Source organism: Mercurialis annua, linkage group LG8 (assembly GCF_937616625.2).
Source record: "Mercurialis annua linkage group LG8, ddMerAnnu1.2, whole genome shotgun sequence".
Classification (NCBI taxonomy): Eukaryota; Viridiplantae; Streptophyta; class Magnoliopsida; order Malpighiales; family Euphorbiaceae; genus Mercurialis; species Mercurialis annua.
The window spans coordinates 34,749,072-34,770,047 of record NC_065577.1 but is presented as its reverse complement, the minus strand read 5'-3'; the positions used below and the strand labels follow the sequence as shown (position 1 = coordinate 34,770,047).

General features: G+C 28.2%; 2 protein-coding genes across 2 annotated transcripts; both read left to right on the top strand.

The window, feature by feature from the left end:
- Positions 1–958: 958 nt before the first annotated feature.
- LOC126659813 (GCN5-related N-acetyltransferase 8-like) lies at positions 959–1,851 on the top strand. Its single transcript, XM_050353142.1, has one exon. It carries the CDS (start codon positions 1,044–1,046, stop codon positions 1,695–1,697), a length of 654 nt encoding a protein of 217 aa, XP_050209099.1. The 5' UTR covers positions 959–1,043; the 3' UTR covers positions 1,698–1,851.
- A 4,702-nt stretch (positions 1,852–6,553) lies between these two features.
- LOC126660967 (GDSL esterase/lipase 5-like) lies at positions 6,554–19,252 on the top strand. The gene is made up of 5 exons (XM_050354692.2): positions 6,554–6,904; positions 6,999–7,123; positions 17,741–17,968; positions 18,511–18,760; positions 18,893–19,252. Exons 1-5 carry the CDS (start codon positions 6,649–6,651, stop codon positions 19,126–19,128), a joined length of 1,095 nt encoding a protein of 364 aa, XP_050210649.1. The 5' UTR covers positions 6,554–6,648; the 3' UTR covers positions 19,129–19,252.
- The last annotated feature ends 1,724 nt before the right edge of the window (positions 19,253–20,976 follow it).

The following is a 20,976-nucleotide window of genomic DNA, read 5'->3' as shown; positions in this document are numbered from 1 at the left end:
TTAAACAGTTATGTATCTTACCAGTTAATAGAAATTAATAATTTAATTTTTTGAGAAATTGTAAAATAAAATAGATTTGCTTTAAAAAACATTTTTTATCAACTTTTTTTAATACACTCATTAAATGTAATAAAACTATTGGCAAAATAAATTTTAATGTTTCAAATTTGTACCATTTTAATTCCATTGTTCGATATTCCAAAATAATTAAAATTTGAACACATTTATTATAATTTTATTAAAATATTAGTGAGGTGTTATAATATAATTTGATTAGTCTACAACTAGGTAGCACGTACACGGACACGGAGAAACGAGACACTTGGACATAGACACGGTGAAACAGTGTTATTTTAAGATTTCCTATATAAAAAATAAAATTTCGTGTTTCTGAAACGTCAAGTGTATGTAATATTTTCGAAACGGGACACGTTAATTGAATGAAGTGTCTCAACTATCTAATTCTACAGAAAACGTCCCCAAATATTTTCCAGGGCCCATACATAACTATCATAAAGATAAAAGCTATTTTTTGATATAATTTTATTTACTTATTATTTTCCTCTTTGGGCACCACCCTTACCATTTTAACGATTATTGGCCAACATTGTACTGTATTGTAAATCGAAGAAAGTACTACTTTATTACTAAAATTATGATCAGAATGGGAGCCTTACTCATAAACAAAGTATACTTTTGAAAGTTATTACTACATTATAAATTTTAATTATTTTTTCGTACCACTTGTATTTATTTAAATACATGACTCAATCTTTGATACAAGTTGTATAATTTCATCTTACAGCTAATCAAATCAAATGGCTCTATCAGTATAATAATTTTTACTCTATATTATAAGTTCCACGTGAAGCATATTCCCTTTTTTGTGAACGTGGAATTTAGACAATTTTACCCTTCTTATCCACTTGAGCCAATATAAATACATGAATATGCTCAAAGCTTTGTCACTACACCCAGAAAATAATATCTTATAACAACACCTTAAAATCCTCATTTCTAGACTCTCTTCTTACAGCAAAAAAATGGCACCAGTTTCTTCAACTCCATTCCTCTCCACATTCTACACAAGAGTCCGTCTCGCCACTCGCGACGACGTTCCTCACATTCACAAGCTTATCTATAAAATGGCAGACTATTACGAGCTTGCTAATACCTTCGAAGCCACGGAATCTTCCCTCGCCACCCATCTCTTCAAATCGCCACCTTTCGAATCATTCACCACCTTTCTTGCTGAAGTTTCCACTAAACCCTTACCCAAAATAGACTGCTCGTATTTTACGCCCGTTGATCGCGTAGTCCAGGTAGATCATCAAGTAGCCGATCCCGAACCTGAACATCTCTTCAAGAGTTCAACTAGCGATGATGTTACTGTTGTCGGGTTTACGTTGATTTTTCCGAATTTTTCGACGTTTTTGGGAAAACCGGGTTTTCATTTGGAAGATTTGTTTATTAGAGAAGGGTTTAGAGGATTTGGCATGGGGAAGATGCTGCTGTCTTCGGTGGCGCATCAGACGGCGAAGATTGGATATGGGAGAGTTGAATGGACGGTCATTGATTGGAATGTGAGGTCTCATAAGTTTTATGAGCGGCTGGGTGCTAAGGTTTTGCCTGACTGGAGGATTTGCAGGTTGTCTGGTGAAAATCTTGAAGCTTATCGTGATCTCAACTCCCTTTAGACTTCTTTAATATATATTTCTTTGTTTAAAGAATGTGTCGGATCAACAATAATAGTGATTGTATGGTGGAAATGAGTAAGATTGTACTATGGTTTTTTGCTATCTTTATATTATGCATTTAGTCAAATGAATTTATCTATAATTATTTTTCTCATACGATCTTTCTTTACAAATCTTGTCACAGGGACTTTGCATATTTGGGGTTGGATTTTTTTTTAGAAATCCTGTTTATATTTTTTTTTTTAGATAAATGATAGCGGATTAGCTCCTGTTTATATTTTTGTTTATATTTTATTTTATAGACTTTGATGTTTTGCCTTTTTTTTAAGTTATGTAGTTTTTAATATGCCAGTTTATGCGTGCCACTTCTTGTACAAATTTTTTGAAAAAAGGTCTTTGCCCCTTTTAATAGCTTTAATAAATATATTATTCTTAAAAAAAAAAAATTGGTATTTAATTACTAAAATGCGGAAGTATAGACAAAAGATCCATTCATGGTAAGAAGCAGTGGCATAACTGCTCTTTCCATACCATGTTAGCATTAGGGTCCCATTCATTATTGGACTATTTAAAAAAAAGAATTAAAGAATCAAAATTAGAATTGACCATTATCTCATAACTTTTTATTTTTTTTTGAAAAACCATTATCTTATAATTTAAAAATCATATTTCAACACATGTTATAATGAGCTATTATTTTTCTTGTACATTAATTTTCTACTCTAAATTTCATATCAATATTTTTATTAAAAAACATTTTCAAACTTTTTTAAAAATATAAGTTAGGATCCTTTTAAATTCGGCTAAACATGAAAGGTCAAGTTCGGCATCTGCACTATTTATTTTAAATGAAATGTGTAATTCAAAGAATTTAAATTTAATTAAGTTAATCTACAATTTTTACTAACAACGAATGGGGAATAGAATCACTATATTATCATGATCAGCCATACTGAATCTTTTATCCTATTTTATCTTATTAAATTAATTTAATAGGATAAATTCTCACTCCTCCACCTACCTTTAGCCCTTTTTACAATTACATCCTAATTTAAAACAATCCTCAATTTTACTCTAATTTACTCTTCTATATTTCAATTGTATTCCAAATTAATTTTTTTTGACAATTTAATTGCTTTAAGAATGAAAAGTTCAAACAACTAAATAGAAAAATATTATTATATTCTTTTTTATTTGAAAAAAAACAAACAAGTTCCTAAACTTTAAAAACGTTCAAATAATTCATGAAAGAATAATTATTAAAAAAAATTAAATTTTGTTAAAAAATTAATTAAATAAAAACCGCTTCCGAACTATCCACCATACTACCCCGAATTTATCCCGATATAATTTTTTTCAAAATTATTATTCGGAATAACATCTTTTCGCACTCCGACTGTCACTCCGGCTCCCACTCCGGCAAAAGCCACTGGCGTCTTCTCGGAGGAGACAAACAGATCACAATTTGTCTTCTCCGAGATAGCGGAGGTGTATTTTAAATTAATTTTAATTTTAATTGATTTTAAACTAATTTTGGAAATTCTTTCAAAGAGCAGAGGTGGTTTTTATAAAATAATAATATTTATTTGTGTTAAATTAAATATTGTTGTTATTTTTTAAATCGATATGGTTTTGTGCAAAATATATTTTCTTACTGTTTTTTATTTTAATAAGTTATTGATAATTAATATATTTTAAATAAAAAGATTATTATTATTTTTTGAATTTAGTGAAGAAGAAGAAGGATTTTTTGTATTATTAATAATATTACTGTCTAATTAGAATATAGGTTAAAAATAAGATTTATTTTAGATTTTTTTCAAGTGAAAAGAAGTTAATTTAATATTTTAGAATATAATTAAAATACAATAGGACAAAATAGAATAAAATTAAAAATTTCTTACATTAAAGTGTAATAGTAAAAATAAAACTCCCTCCATCTTATTTACTGTATATTTTTTTTATTTGTTATTTATATATTTTATGATAAATATAAAATAAAACTCCCTCCATTTTATTTTGTATGCCACTTTTTATATTTTTTAATATCCCGAGGAAAATATCACTTTTATATAATTAAAATGCATTTTTTTAGCCTTAACATTGATTACTATATTATGTACGTTGATAAATAGAATTGATGATGTATTTATCGACATCATATTCTCAAAATATGCTTCTATAATATTTATTGTTTTTTAGAGTTAATTTTATAAAAATTAACCAATTATATACATTCTTTCATTTTAATCACGTATTTTAAATTTTCTTATTTTCATACACGAACTAACACTTTTTTTCAAATTCATGCACGGTACTGAGGTGTCACGGCTCCATTGGTGTAATTCGCTGCGGTGGAGGCCATTTTACACCAATGCATGAGTGCCACCTCAGCACCGTGCATGAATTTGAGAAAAAGTGCTAGTTCGTGCATGGAAATGAGAATATTTAAACTACGTGATTAAAATAAAAAAACGTATAAAATTCATAATTTTTTTGACATTAATCCTTTTTTAATATATAATAAGATAAAAAGTGTCAAATAAAATGGAACAAAAAAAGTATTTTTTTGTAGCTCATTCTAATTATAAACTCCTTTTATCATATATCCTTTATAAGTATAATTGCTTATTTTATCTCTATATAGATTTAATATTTAATACCAATATTGTCACAATTATTAGTTAATGAGCTCAATCATACATTAAAACATATTTAATAACAATATTAATTTCTTAGCATTCTAAAATTATTATATTCAACACTTCTATTCAATATCTAATTTTAGATTTTATTAATGCCATCAAAATTGACCCATAAAATGATTAGCGGTTGTTTGTTGGGTTTGTTGTTCTCAAGCAGCCAGCAGTCGTCACATTTGACGCTATCCATTTTCCGAGTATTGAATAAACCGATTCTTATTAAATGAATTATTGTTTTTTTGACTCTTCGAATTATTGGGCGGTCGTTTGTTGGGTTTGTTTGTTCTCAGGCACCCATAGCTGTCACATTGGACGCTATCCATTATCAGTATTTGAGTCAACCGATTCTTATATTTATTTTAAACTATTACAATAATTACAATGAGTTATAGTTATAGCTCAAATAGTATTAATACTGAGCAGTAATCTGCTAGATCATGTAATCGATTCCTCCCACAAACGCTTACCCTTCTCTAATTATATAAAAAAAACTATTACAATACCTTATTTTCGTTGACCTTTTCCAAATTATCATGTCCCTGTAATTTGGATTCTACTCCTTCTATTTACTTATTTTTTTTATGCACATATTAAAAAGAGTTATAATTTTTTTAATCAACGCTAATAATTAGATGTATTTTAAAATTATATACAAATATATTTAACTATGAAGATGAAATAAAAATAATAATAAAAAAGAAAAGAAAAGAAATATTGGTATATTAAATTTCAAAATATGATGTTTGTAACGATCTAATCCTAAGTTTTAAGACGTTATAGCATCTCCATTCTTATGTTCAAGCTCACAATTCTAAGTTTATCATCTAGAATAAAATTAGCATCTCCATTGCTATGCTATACTTTCAATTGAATTCAAAGTTTTTTTTTCTGCTTGCTTTGCATAATAGAGTTCCATCTTTCGATTTTTCGGTAACTCGTTCTACTATCTCAGGTGAGAATTCTTTGTGCTCATTATGCGGAATGGTGGAAACACAAGCTCGTATTATTATTCACCATCGTTTCGCTAGAATTATTTGGTGTGATGTTCTGTAGAAGTTAGATTTTTCTTGGACCTTTTCTAGCTATTTTGTGGATTTCATAGAGGAGCTTATTGGAAGTCAGGAGAAGTTTTTTGGTTTCTGATGGTGTGGGAAATTTAAAAATGCGGAATAATGTTTTGCATAACAAAGTCTCTAGCAAATAGGTGGTGATCTTTAACTGTTTTTCGAAGACTATTTTTCTTTTTAAGATTTGTTATAGGGATTTTTCTTATTTGGGTTTGGATTTCTTTAGAAATCCGTATTTTTGTCTTTCTCTGAATTATGACTTTTATTCCTTTGGCCGTTTCTCTTAGTCATAATCTCTAGTGTGTCATCTTGTGCGTATCACTTTGTGTGCGAAAACTTTGAGAAATGATATTTTGCCACTCCTTGTGGTTTTTAATAGGCTTAAATATACCAAAAATCACCAACTTTCACATATTTTTAATATTTAACATAATTTTTTAATTTTGACATATTTTGTTAAAGATAATCCCACATTGTTTAGGAGAATAAATATAAATGAGTTTATAAGTGTAAAGGTTCAACCACCTATTAACTAGTTCTAGTGGTTGAACCTAAACACTCTCATAAGCATGTGGGTGGATTGTCACATTCTCACCGATTTATAATTAAATACTCCCACCAATATTTCTAATATATTTAACATGAATTTTGCATTTTTTTACAATTAAGACCACGTGTGTGTTTTCTTTGAAAATTAGTGTCCGTTTACATCTAAAACGGTTCCGTTTTAATCTAAAACGGTGTCATTTTAGATCCAAAATGGCGCCGTTGCTTTAATTGCAAAATTTTAAAAATTCATGTATTTTTTGCCCAAATTAAAATATTATGTTAAATATCAAAACACGCAAAAGTCGGTAATTTTTGGTGTATTTAATTTTTTTTAATATATATATTATTTATTTAATAAAATCAAATTCGATCACCAAAATAAAATAATACAATAATAGTTCGGATGTCCTCAGAATTAATTATCCAGGGTTTTAACCTACCCCAACTATTTAGATATAGGATCTCTCTAATATCAATTATTTCATTTATTATAGATGCTTCTTTATAATATATAATTTGTCAACCAACATCGTTTAAAACATATATGATTTAAATATCTTATTATTTTACCTAGATCTAAGTTAGCAATGATTAATTGTATTATTAGTTTCAATATTTTTATGAATTCTTCCCATGGCAAGAATCCTAAGCTCTATGTTTCTTATTTTCGTTTACCAAGTCTTAATTTCAACTTCAAATGCAGAGAATGAGCAGCCAAACAAACCGGTTTCCCTCTTCATCTTTGGTGATTCATTTTTTGACGTTGGAAACAATAATTATATCAACACAACTACTCAGAAACAAGCAAATTTCTGGCCTTACGGACAAACATACTTCAACTTCCCCACCGGGCGTTTTTCCGATGGTCGTTTGATATCCGACTTTATTAGTAAAAAAATCCGTAACCACTACGTTTTCCTTATTTTTTGGATAATTAATGATTTATTATCTCTCGTGAATTTTAAAAATTATTATTTTTGCAGCCGAGTATGCAAATCTTCCGCTGATTCCACCTTTTCTACAACCTGGATTCGAAAGTCGAGAATTCTTCGGGGTGAATTTCGCATCGTCTGGGGCAGGAGCGTTGGTGGAAACTTATCTAGGCTATGTAAGTCTACTGATTACTGTATTGCTAGTTCACAGATCTATTCTAAACTATTGACTTTTGATTTTACTTGAACTAAAATTCTTAAACATAGAGCTTTTCAATCCGATTATGCTTTAAATTTTTGAAAAAAATAATTAAAACATTTGCTATGTCCGACTTCAATTATAGAAGAAATGGTTTTTAATTATTGAGAAACTTAAAATTTTAGTTTAATCCGCTTCTAGTGGTAAAAATAGATCTATTTTGTTCTTATTGAGAAAAACTAATGAATTAAAAAATATAATGTAACTTTAGTTTGGGTTTCTTTTATAATTTCTTGTTATTATTTTTTGAATTTTAGTAATATTTTAGCACTTGAATTTGAAATTATTAATTATATCAATGTTTAATTATCTCTTACTATGATTATGTTAATTGTTATGTGAATGAAAGAATTTTATAATGGATACTTAGTAATTAAGTACTTATTAAACAAATATTTATTTATCAAGTTGTTCTTGATAAAGTACTTAGTGGTTAACTTAAAAACAAAACATAGAGGTCAAGTGTATATAAGTTATTTATTATTTTGTATTTATTATAGACTATTATTTTAATATTTTAATATATAAAGCCACCAAGATAGCTTTAAATAATATTTTGTACTTTGTGGTTAATATTTTAATATGATAAAGCAACTAAGATTGATATGTACATAAAGCTATTTGATAGCTAAAAATGCAATGCCTACATAATATAATCGTAGCAAATAAGATCGTATCCACAGACACAACAGATCAACTACTATTTATATTAATTATAGCTAAGAGAATTATAAATTTGAATTGAATTTATTTAAGCAAATTAACTAAAGTAAATAGAACGACATAAATTAATATGTAAAGATAAATTAATGGCAAATAACACTAGAGTTTCGGGATTCACTTAATCATAAGATACATTGTCATCTATGGAATTGATGTAATTCAATGACGGTATTCAAAATTTATTTAGTATTCTCTCGAATTAAGAAAGCCTATTCAATTAAAGTGAGTTTAATTTCTCAATCCAAACCCTAATTTAATTGAATGACAAAGGGTTACAACCCATATGTCATACACAAATCCGTAGGTATATCTCTATCCTATGATAGTTATGCGAATTAATTCTAGTTCAGAATTGATGTTTCATCTCTCAATACTTCACATAAATTCTAGATAAAGTTCAATTGATGATCAAACAATCAAACAACGATGAACACGAGAATTAATTACTGAAACACGATATTAAACAATATCTTGCTAATATAAAACTTCAATCCATAAAATAACAATGAATCCCACAATTAAACTACATCTCTGGCTCTAATGTAAAAGTTTAGCTACACATAATCTGAGACTGGAAAGCAAAAATAGAATTGAAAGAATTCATTGAAAAGAAAATAAGGAAAAACTCTTTCGATTCCAGGTTAGATTAATTGCAGTTGATTTCTTCCTTCAATCTTCAAGAATTCTAGCTTCGATGTTCAATTGTTCTTTTTCCTCCTTGTGGCTGCTTCGAAGGTCTCTGAGTTGTGTAAAAAGCGAACCCTAACTCAGCTCCTCTTTTTGCCTTTTATAATCCCAAGCCTCAAGGAAACCTAATAAAAACAGATTATTTTTAGTGCATAACCGGACCTGCTGACCAGTTCTGCTGGGCAGATCAAGCTGCAGGTCCGGCTGGCTTCGGGTTCTCGGCAGTGAGTTGACCGAACCTCTAGCCGGTTCCACTGGGTAGGTCCGGCTGAGTATTGAATCTGCCTCTTGGACGATTCTGCTGGCAGGTGAAGCTGCAGGTAAGGTCGACTCTGAAATGACGAATTCTATTGCAATTTCGATTCATTTGGCTCTCCATTACGCAAATGCTTATTCCTAAAGAAATTTTAACAAACTCAACGAATCAGGGCATAAGCAAACCATAATTTACGTAATCCCATAACGATTAAATCAAAATATTCGCAACAAAAACACATAAAATTATAGTTTATCACTATTATTTTGTATTTTTTTAATATTTTAATAAAGCCACCAACTAATGTCAATTTAATTTTTTTAATTGCATTTTTTCAATTCGGTAAGTACCCTTGAAAGCTCAATGCTAATAATTATATCCCATGGAGTACTCGTATGCAATTTTATTTGCTCGGTCAAGATTTACGGGAGAGTGTTGGAGAGAGCGAAACGACGGATATTAAACTATGTAGATCATTAGACTTTACTCAAATTACAGAAAGATCACTAAAAAAACTTTTGTTACAAAATGATCATTGAACTATATCTTTTACTACAAAAATGTTCACTACTAAAAAACTGTGTTTTACCGACGGATTTTAGCGACGGATTCAAAATCCGTCGCTAATTTTTTTTTACCGACGAATTTGAAATCCGTCGCTAAATTGTCATTTAAATTGGCGGGAGTGTTCCCGCCAGCTTTAGCGACGGAAAATCCGTCGCTAAAGTTGGCGGGAACACTCCCGCCAATTATTTTTGATGTATTTAGCGACGGATTTCAAATCCGTCGCAAAATATGTTTTTAGCGACGGATTTTAGCGACGGATTTAAATCCGTCGCTAATTACCGACGGATTTTAGCGACGGATTTAAATCCGTCACTAATTACCAAAAAATAAAAAAAATCGTAAAAAAATTATTAAATTAAATAATTTTTTTGTCAAAAAATTATTTAGAAAAAAAATTATTAAAGAAAAAATAATAATTATTTTTTTAATTATATATAATATTATTTAAATATAACATAAATATATATATATATTGAAAATATTGTTATTTATTTATTCATTAATAATTATTTAAAATAACTATTAATTATAAAAAATAATTATATTAAAATGTGGGAGGAAGTATTTGTCATTTTTAGTTACATTTAAATATAAATATATATATATATATATAACAAGAAGCTGAGCTGGTTCAGGTGGAGATATGCGCGGGAGAACTTCAAAGTTAAAGAGCAATGAGTGGGAGCAGTGGGAAGGATGGGTGACCTACTGGGAAGTTTGTAAAAATTGTGAGTGGGTGATGGAGGCAACGGATGGGTAACCGAGGGCGACGGGGGACGGGTGGGGGACGGGTGGGGGACGGAGGTTGACGGAGTGTGACCGATTAAATAATAATAATTTATTTTACGATTTAATTTAATTTTTTTTTTTGGTAATTAGTGACGGATTTAAATCCGTCGCTAAAATCCGTCGGTAATTAGCGACGGATTTAAATCCGTCGCTAAAATCCGTCGGCAATTTCTGAAAAATCCGTCGCCAAATTTTTTGGTCCGTCGCCAAAAATTTTGCGACGAGGATTTTGCCGACGGATTTCATGCTTTTAGCGACGGAAAAATCCGTCGCTAAAAGCAAACATTTTAGTAGTGGTTTATGTTGTTACAAAAACAACACTAAACTTTTCGTGAATTACAAAAATGTCACTAGATAATACCTCTTATTACAAAAAGGTCATTAAACTATGTTCCGTTTTGTAAATTTGGCTTGCCACGTAAGCGAAAATGTTGCGTTTTTGCTATAAAACGCAACGTTTTAGATGGATGAACCCCTTTATAATAAAAATTATAGTTCAATGACCATTTTGTAACAAAAGTTTTTTTAGTGACCTTTCTGTATTTAAGGAAAGCTTAGTGATCTACAGAGTTTAATATCCGCGAAACGACACTCCCGACAAGCCAAGATGAACTTAAAAAGTGGAAGGTTAGGACCGGTAAATCTCTATATGCTTTATCGATGGTGGAGGACGACTTGCTGCAACACGTCAAGGACGTGGAAACGCCCAAAGAGGCATGGGACACTCTTGTCGGAGTACACGCTCGAAAAAATGATGTGAAGCTCCAACAACTCGAGAATGAGTTATTATCATTATCACAACGAGATTTAACGGTGAGTCAGTACTTCTTTAAAATTAAATTTTTATATTAAAAAATTTCAAAGTTGGATCCTGAAAATAAAATCATGGAGACACGAATGAGAAGAATAATCACTCACGGGCTACGTATAGAGTTTAATGCTCTTATGACCGCAACCCGTGGATGATAGATATTAAACACACCAAGTCACTAAACTTACTTGTTATTACAGAAAGGGTACTAAACTTCATTTTGTTACAAAGAATTCATTAAACTATACCTTTGGTTACAACGACATGTCACTCATATAAGACGTACCGTTTTGACATTAAAGCGCACCGTTTTTGTTTATGTGGCAAGCCGTAATTACAAATAGAAATATAATTCAGTGACCTTTTTGAAATTCACAATAATTTTAGTGACCTTTTCGTCTCTTTTTTTTCCAAATAGTTGTCTGCATTTCTTGTAAATCACAACTTAAAGTGTTGATTTTTCTATTTTAATCTTATTTAATGTTATTATTTATTGTCATTAGTCTAAAAAATAAATTAGACAAAACATTTAATAAGAGTAAATAAAAAAAAGTGAATATAAAGTTGTGAAAAATTAGAACATTAATTATGTTTTTTAAACTGTCTGAAACCGAGAAAGTGTACTAATGTTTGGAACGGATGGAGTAATAAATATTGGGTATAAATAAGGGTTGGTGGCTATGCCATTTTGTGTATGTGACATATGAGAAAAGAGAGAAAGGAATGTGAGTGGGTGATCATATCAAAGTGAGTGGGTGCAACAAATGAGAGTTGTACAAATTACACTTTAATGTAATAATTTTTTTTATTTAATTTAAGTCCTCCTAATTTTTAACATATAGTTGTATCTTATACTCTGTTAATAACAAGAAAAGTTAATCTTCTATACAAACCACCGTATAGATAAACTCTAAGGCATTCTTTTTTTCAATCTCGCATTTTGCACATATTTTTTGATTTTCTCTTTGTCATGATCTGAAATCTCGAGTCGAGATCAGAGTTAGAATATATCAATATTATCTCTAAAATCCATAGTAAGTCTGAAAACGCAATAAATTTTTCACGTTTCAAAATTCTATAATTTACATATTACATTTCAAGAAAATTCATTAAATTTTTTATTTCGTTTAGCGTAAACATATTCCTGAAAACTGGTACTGTAACAATGGAAATGAGGGCATGATTTACTTATCTCATAACATAAGTGGTCATGTTTCAGGCACAACAACATAACCTTTACATAATCATAAGCAACCATAAAATATGTAATACTATTAAATTGTTTGTCTTTTATAAAATATCACAACTTTTTAAATCATTATACAAATACTGTAGTTTATATCAGAGTTCATAAAAATAACGTGACCTACTTAAAATCGAAATATAAAGAGAAAATGACACGCTTTACTCCATTTTTCATAATCTTTGCAAACATATCTTCTCAAGATAAAAGATATCAAGCGTGCGTTTTTTCTATTTTCCTTTTTTAATTTCTACTTCTTTCTTTTACATTGTCTTGTATCCTTCTCTTTTTCATTTTATTTCTTTACCAAATGTGCTTCTCTTTTTCATTTTATTTCTTTGTAACTATAATTTTTCTTTTTTTCTTTACTTATTTTTGAAGATAAAAAAATAATACATATAATAAAATAATTGTTATTTCAATTTTTTTATCCTTTTTATTTGACTTTTTAATATTAATTTTCTTTATTAGAATATCTATATTTTGTTATTTATTTTACTTATAATAAAGTATACAAAGAAAAAAATATATTTTTTAACTAATTGATTTGAAATAAAATTCTGAATTATTGTATAATGTTTTATATTAATCCTTATTCTTATCAATTCAAACAATCGATTTGATCGTCGTTATTGAAGTTGAAAATAAATATATAATTAAAAAATACACAATAAATACATTTAAGATATTTTTTTAATTGTTAACTTGATGAACTACTACGTATTACAAAAAGTAACAAAAATTCAATTCATGTAGATTTTCTCATAGCCTACAAGTTACGGCATTATTCCTTCAGCTCCTTAATTTAGAAGGATTATTCAAATTTAAGAATACAATAAACTAAACTAGCAAAGGAATACAACCATAATCTAGTGCATAAAATATGTCGTCCTAGTACATCCAAAATAAACAAATCAAAGTTCGAAGTTGCTTTATGACATTATCGATTTTTAATTTAATTTACGGTTGCTCGTTGATTGCTCTTTAGTTGCTCATATATTGCTGAACCAAATTTTATAATAAGTTTTTATATACATGCTTTCATCAATTTTACATTTCATATAACTAAATATGAATTCTCTCGGTTTGTTATCAAATATAAATTATGATTTTGTCAAATTCATGTTTTATAGTTTTTGTACGGATAAAGGATCAATTCACCCCCTCAACTTGGCACGAAATATCAAATGAGTCATTTTGGACGTTTTTGGGTCAAACAAACCCGCAACTTGCGTTTTTCACTCAAATCAGCCCCTCTGACACAAAAACACCCTAAAAAGAGAGTGGGATTGCTAAATCCAAAAATTAATTCTAATTAATTACAATTTAATTCTAATTAAACACAATCAAAATTATAATTAACACTAACTAAACTTAATTATTCAAATTTAACATCTAAACCTAATCTAACATTGCTGCCGCCGAAATCTCTCGCCGCCGCCGCCCGGACACCAGAAATCGTTTCCGCTGTCATTCTTGTCTGAGAAATCGTTCTCAGACGAGAACAGGCTGTTCTCGTCTGAGAACGAGCTGTTCTCACACGAGAACAGCTCGGTTCTTGTCTGAGAACAGATCTGTTCTCAGACTGAGAACGGGACCGTCGGCGTCCGGTGGTGGAGGGGAAAAAAGAAGAAGAAGAAGGGAGAAAATGGAGGAATTTGGTGGAAGAGAAGAAGAAGGAAGGAAGAAGAAGGGAAAAAAGGAGAAAAAGATCCTTAAATTTTTATTAAAAAATAAAAAAATTAAAGTTTTAAAATTATAAAAATATAATTGAGATTTAAAAGAAATTAAAAATTATTATAGGAGATAAATAAAATATTGAGGGTTTTTTAAAAAAATTTCCATTTTTTTCCAGAGAGTGTAACACACTTGCTTAACTGAGAGTGGGAGAGGGGTTTTTTGACCGAAAAACGCAAGTTGCGGGTCTGTTTGATCCAAAAACGTCCAAAATGACTTTTTTGATATTTCGTGCCAAATTGAGGGGGTGAATTGACCCTTTATTCGTTTTTGTACATTTGGTTTAGAGATATTAATCTATATAATATTTATGCAAAATTTATTTCAATATTACTTTTTGAAACAAAAGGAGTTCTAAATGTAATATTTTGAATAAAGAATATTTTATGTATTTCATTATTCTTTTCAATTATATATACATAACAACGTTGTTGTTTTTTTTAGTAAATGGTGATTATATTAGCTCCACCACAAGATGCATATGCAAAAAATAAAACTAATGCTAAAACCTCAAAAGAAGTCTAAGTATCGGAATACATCGTTACAACCATAAATAAAATGAGGGTTGTAATATTTATAGTGAATTACAGTTGCATTCCAGTTACTTTTTTTTATATTTGTAGAATTTTTTCAACAAACTAATTAATTTTCGTAAATATGGTAATGCATAAAAAGTACTTTGTGCAACTTGAATATATATACTTAAGTTCTTTATAGATAATAGAGTTGTATTTTATTTATTATGTGATGTGAAATTATTTTCACTTGATATTTGATATTCTTACTTTTTTTTTTATGTTGCTCTTTGTTTTTTTTTTTATGTTTCTCTTTGGTCGCGTTCTAGTTGCTGTTTGGTAACTTTTCAGTTGATTATGAATTTTTTAATAAACAATTGATTTTTTTTATAAATATAATGTATAAAATATATTTTATATAGTTTGAAAATTCATTGGGAGTATTTATCTATGACCGAGTTTTTTCTTTATTTTTTAAAGGAATGCTAATAGATGAGATTTAATTATTTTACTTGTTAATTGTTTTTCAATTAGTTTTTTATTTATCCTTTATTTGTATTTCGGTAGCTCGTAGTGTTCTATAAGGAAATTGCTATAATCATATTCTTTCATTTTTATTAATTTTAATATATCTAAATTGATATAATTTATATTTTAATTTTATTCTTCACGAGAGTTAACATAATTTATTTAAATTTAATATAATAACTAAATTTTAATTAGAGTAAGAAAATTAGCATAAATTTTAATTTTAAATTATATAAAAAATATTTTTTATAAGAATTAGCACATCTAAATTCCGTTTAATCTGCTCTATATTCTTCGTCATGAGAAAAATTCCTAAGAAAAAAAAATGTATTTTTCTAGAAAATATAAAAATAATATTTTTAATAATATGATATTCTATATAAAAAAAATTATATAATAATTTAATTTTAGTACAAACAACGATAAACTTAAATAAAAAATATTTATTAAGAGTAAATATAATAAATTATTTTATTATTTTTAATTTTATATAGATAAAGGTAAATATATTTTTATAACTAAATCTTAGATATAAATATATAAAAGTATCATTATATAAAATCTACAAAACCCATTAATTTAAATTTGTTTTAAAGAAATCCAATTTATTTATAATGAATGTTTAGTCCTTATATTTTTTTATTTTACAAAAAAAAATGAAAGTAGGTAGCCATGTGCAAAAGATAGCTCACTAAAACTGTAAAGGCCAAATAACCAAAAAAAGGCCAAACCTTTCATGATTTTTCATGAAAGTCCAAACCTTTCAATTTTATCCAATTTGTCCAGAAATCGATTATTTGGTTTCAATTTTGTCCAATCCTCAATTGGATTTCAATTTTGCCTATGTGGCGCCTATGTGGCGCTGACAAGGCATGCCACTATGATAAATAATAGGTAAAAGGTGCATTTCAGTTCTTAGATATATTTTGAAAGAACATTTACACCCTCAAACTTTAATTTTTTTTCAACTTAATTTTTAAAATATTTACCAATTTTATATTTAAGGTTTGTTTTACACATTTTCACCCTCTTCTTCATTTAATTATCTATAAATAAATAAAATTATAAATTAAAGTAAATTAAATATTCCGCTCCCGCCGTCCGATAGAATTTTTTTCCAACAATTTTTTTAATCAAACTACTCAACCAAAAACCTCCACCCACCGCCACCACCTTTTTCCGCCCACTGCCACCCATCTGTCGCCAAAAAAAATCCGTTCAAAAAGTAAATTAATATTAATTTTTTTTTACATTTGATGTAACAATTATTTTAAAATTTTTCATCGATTCCGACACACCGCCGCCGTTTTCCGACATTTACACCCACCGTCACCAAGGCCGGATTTTTTTTCCGGCCACTATTCTTCCATTAATGTAACTTTAAACCAAATAATTGATTTCTGGACAAATTGGATAAAATTGAAAGTTTTGGACTTTTGTGGAACAATCATGAAAGGTTTGGCCTTTTTTGATTATTTGGCCAACAAACCATAACGCTTATCCGAATATAAGTTAAGTAGAAAAAATTTCCTTTTAACGAACAATTATAGCTTTTTGCCTAGTGGTAGAGTTAAAAATATTTGTAATTTCTAAATTATACACTTTTAACAAAACGGACACCAATATTCCATTTGTAACAGTTTGATAACTTTAATTAAAATTTATTTTAAACAGAAGGTTTATCGCTCATTTCAAATTAAATTTTGTACATATAACTTGTTGTTTAGTTATTACGTGTTTGTCATTTTAATACTGATGTACAATATGACATGGAAAGAGAAAAAAAATATCAGCGGCCACGTAAGAAAAAATGAGCAGGTAACCCCTCATTTCTATAAAACATTAGTTGGGCTATCAAAATGTTACACAAGAAATGTTGGTAACTATTTTGTTAAAAATGTATAATCCGGTAACCACAAAAATGTTTAACCCCCGAAACTATATTTGACTCATGGAATAGAACGCATGAAATGGAATAGTTATTCTATAATTAATTGAATGGATATACTTTCTTTTAAAAAAAAATACTTATTTCACAAAATTACTGAATAATAATTCCATGATTTTACTATATGAAATTACTATTACATGAACAATAGTAAGAAATAATTATTCTATACGGAATGATTGTTTTATTCCAGACCTATTATATAACCCAAAAGTGGCCTTAGTGGTAAGTGCTTGAACCAATAAATCATAATAAAGTTTCCATTTGCTAAAACTATATAATTAAGGAAATGCTACCACTGCAAATTAATATTAATATTTTAACTTTAATTTTTCTTTGGCCTAATTACTTAAAAACCACTCACCTTATAACTTCTTTTCATTTATACTACGACCTAGGAAAATTTTCAATTGTACCCTATTTTCGATTTTTATGTTTTGTTTGTACCCCAAGAGTAATTTTTTTGATAATTTAATTAATTTAAAGATGAAAATATTAAAAACAAGATACATAAATGATTAACATTAACGTTTTATTAGAATATAGGTTAAAAATGAAGGACTAATTTAAACTTTTTTAAAAGAAAATAGGTCAATTCAACTCATTAGGGTAGAGATGAAACATAAAAATCAAAAATAGGGTACAATTGAAAATTTTCTTAGATCATGGTATAAATGAAAAAAAATTATAAGCTGGGTGATTTTTAAGTAATTAAGCCTTTTTCTTTTAGGTGATTGACCTTCACACTCAATTGAGGTACTATAAAAAAGTGGAGACATGGTTGATAACTAAGTTGGGTTATAACGAAGCTAAGAAGATGATATCTGAAGCTATTTACTTATTTAGCATTGGAAGCAATGATTACACAGTTCCTATTGTGGATAATTGCACTGAAGTTTTTAAGCCCTACTCCAAATTTGTTGACATGGTCATTGGCAACATTACTACAGTCATTAATGTAAGTATTTTAAATCTTCACATTTTCTTAATCTAAATGCAATATGCAAGTAATATAATGCAGCCTGTTTTTCAAAAATATTGTTATCAAATGATCAATTAATTTAATTTTTTTAATTATTAGTCGAGACTCGTTATGGTTATTTTATCATCTTTGGGCTTAAAATATAAACTAATAATCTCATTTGGGCTAATGGTGCGAAATAGGAAAAACTATTAGACCTTTTAAAATCTATTCAAACCTCTAAAACATTGTAAATATATCACAATTTGAACATTTCGCTGGAAATTTATCTAACATTTTAAAAAGTCGGAGAGGTTTGATATTTTCATACCATTAAGCCATCTCGTTTTATCTTATGTTTTAAATTTTAATTATTGAAATGGGATTGTCTAAAAGTGAATTGTAAATCTTTCAATCATAGATGATTTAATATTATATTCGACATGTTAGCAACTAATTCATCTAAAAGTTCAAGTGTTAAATGAAATTTTAACTGTGATTTTGTTATTATCTCTACTTGTTATTAATTAAAATTTCAGGAATTTTATGAGATAGGAGGTCGAAGATTCGCATTCGTGAATCTTCCATCATTAGGTTGTCTTCCTGCTATGCGAATGCAAACACGAGATGATAAATGCTTGGAAGAAGCATCGTTGCTCACATCATTACATAACAAATTTCTCTCTACGCTCCTTCTAAAATTAGAAATGCAAATGAAGGGATTCCAATATTCGTTGTTTGATTTCGAAAGCGAACTTCAACAAAGAATAGACTATCCTTCCAAACATGGTAATGCAATAAATAATTCGTCTCTCTATTATTTTTGGCCTAAGAACGGTTAAACCAAATTAATCAGTTTAATATAAAAATACATAGTTTTTGAAAATGTTTAGTGAATTAGTGAAAAATTGAATGATGAAGGATTCAAGGAAGGGAAAATGGCATGCTGTGGAAGAGGAAAGTATAGAGGATTTTATAGTTGTGGAGGAAAAAGACCAAAAGAAGGGTATGAGTTTGAGTTATGTGAAAACTCAAATGATTTTGTGTTTTGGGATTCTTATCATCTCACTGAAAGGGCTTACAAGCAATTGGCAGATGAAATGTGGAATGGGCTTCAGAATTTCTTTCACCAATCTAAAGCAATATTTCAAATTTGAAGCTTCCATAAAGTAAGATATTTTGGTGTATGAATAAAATTGTGTATTGTTGATAATTTTTTTTTCATTTTTCTTTCGATGATTGGTAAAGGAGAACGCATGTGGAAGAAATTGAACCTACGACCTTAACCGAATGATGCTCCCCTTTTACACCATTTGAGTTATAATTCATTGATGTTTTAATGATAAACTTAAAATTGTTACCTCTGTTATAATAAAAACATAACTTATTTTTTTAACAATTTGAAACATAATACCCTTCTTTAATTTTGGATAAACTAAGAGGCTGTTTGGTTCGTCTAAAAAAGGGGAGAATGGGAATAATTCTCATTATTTGTATTTATTTTGTCAAATTGTAGCAGAGAATAAAAATGTGATTACCCCTTCAATAGAAATCACTCATCCCCCCTTTATCTCAAGGGAATGAACTTTCGGGATTGGAAATCAAAATTTAACAAAATATTTTAACAATAAAAAATAGATAAAAAATTATTAAAAAAATTATTTTTAAATATTTATTTTAAAAAATATACTTAAAATAATAAAAAATATTTCTTAAATATTTTTCTAAAAAATAATTTTTTTAATTTTTTTAAAAAAACATATTTTTAATATTTTTTTTCAAAACAATTTAGTATTTTTTTAATATAATATTTTTCATTTTTGTTTTAAAATAATTTTTTTATTTTTTTTAAATATTTTTTTAATATTTTTTTATGTAAAATAATATTTTTAATAAATAAAATATTTTTTTTAATTAAACTTTACCCATTCGCATTCCTACAATAATTTTGAAACAAAAATCAAATGAAAACAATCATTCTCATTCTCATTCCGATTCCGATTCCCATTTTCATTCTCAACTTTAAACCAAACGGCCTCTAAGTAATTTAGAAAAAGTTTAATATATTTCTATGGAAATTGTCATTGCACGCTTTAAATTCTAATCATACAAAATATGTATTGGAAAAATAAGCGTCCATATATAAAGTTTAGTTTTGAATTAAAATTGAGGTCTCATTGAGAGAAAATAAAGTTTAGACAGCGTGCGTAAAAAGTTGGACTTACTTTCTAAATATCTGTCTTTAGCCAAGTATTTACACCATTTTAACCCATCTTTTCCTCTTATCTAAAGCTACCTAATTCGCCAACTTATTTACCAAAATACCTACCTTATAAAGAAGCTTTATCTCATTTTAGGTTAAATTTTTACATAGCCATCTTTTTTTTCTCTCTTCTCTCTTCTTTTCTTCTTCTTTTTTTTTTCTTTTTCATTTGATTTTCAGTTTATCTCCTCTGATTACTTTTTCGTTCGTTTTTTCCGTTCGTCTTTCACCAATCTAAAGCGACTTTTCAAAAAAAAAGTATTCACCAAAAAAATATTGAAGCTACCACAAAGTAAAGTATGTTGGAGAATGAATGAAAATAAGATTTTTGATGATAAAATTAAAATGGAAATTTTTATCTAAATCTTGTTTCTAGTGAACCTTTCTCATATTAATTAGGAGTGTTCACGGATCCTGGATCTTTAAAATCGAACTGAAAACCGGACCAAAAATATCTAGGACCGAAAATATCCGTTAACCATTGATTTTCTCCGAACCGAACCGTATCGAAAATTTTATTGGTACGGTTCTAGATATTTTATAAATAACCGTACCGAGAACCGAACCGAATCGTACCGAACCGAAGTAACGAACTTATACGAATAACCAAAAAAACTTATATATATATATATATATATATATATATTATTCTATTTTTAATTTGATTATTATATTCCTATTAACTTTGAATTACTAAACATTACCGAAAAATAAAATCTCCGAACCGAATCGATTATTGGCA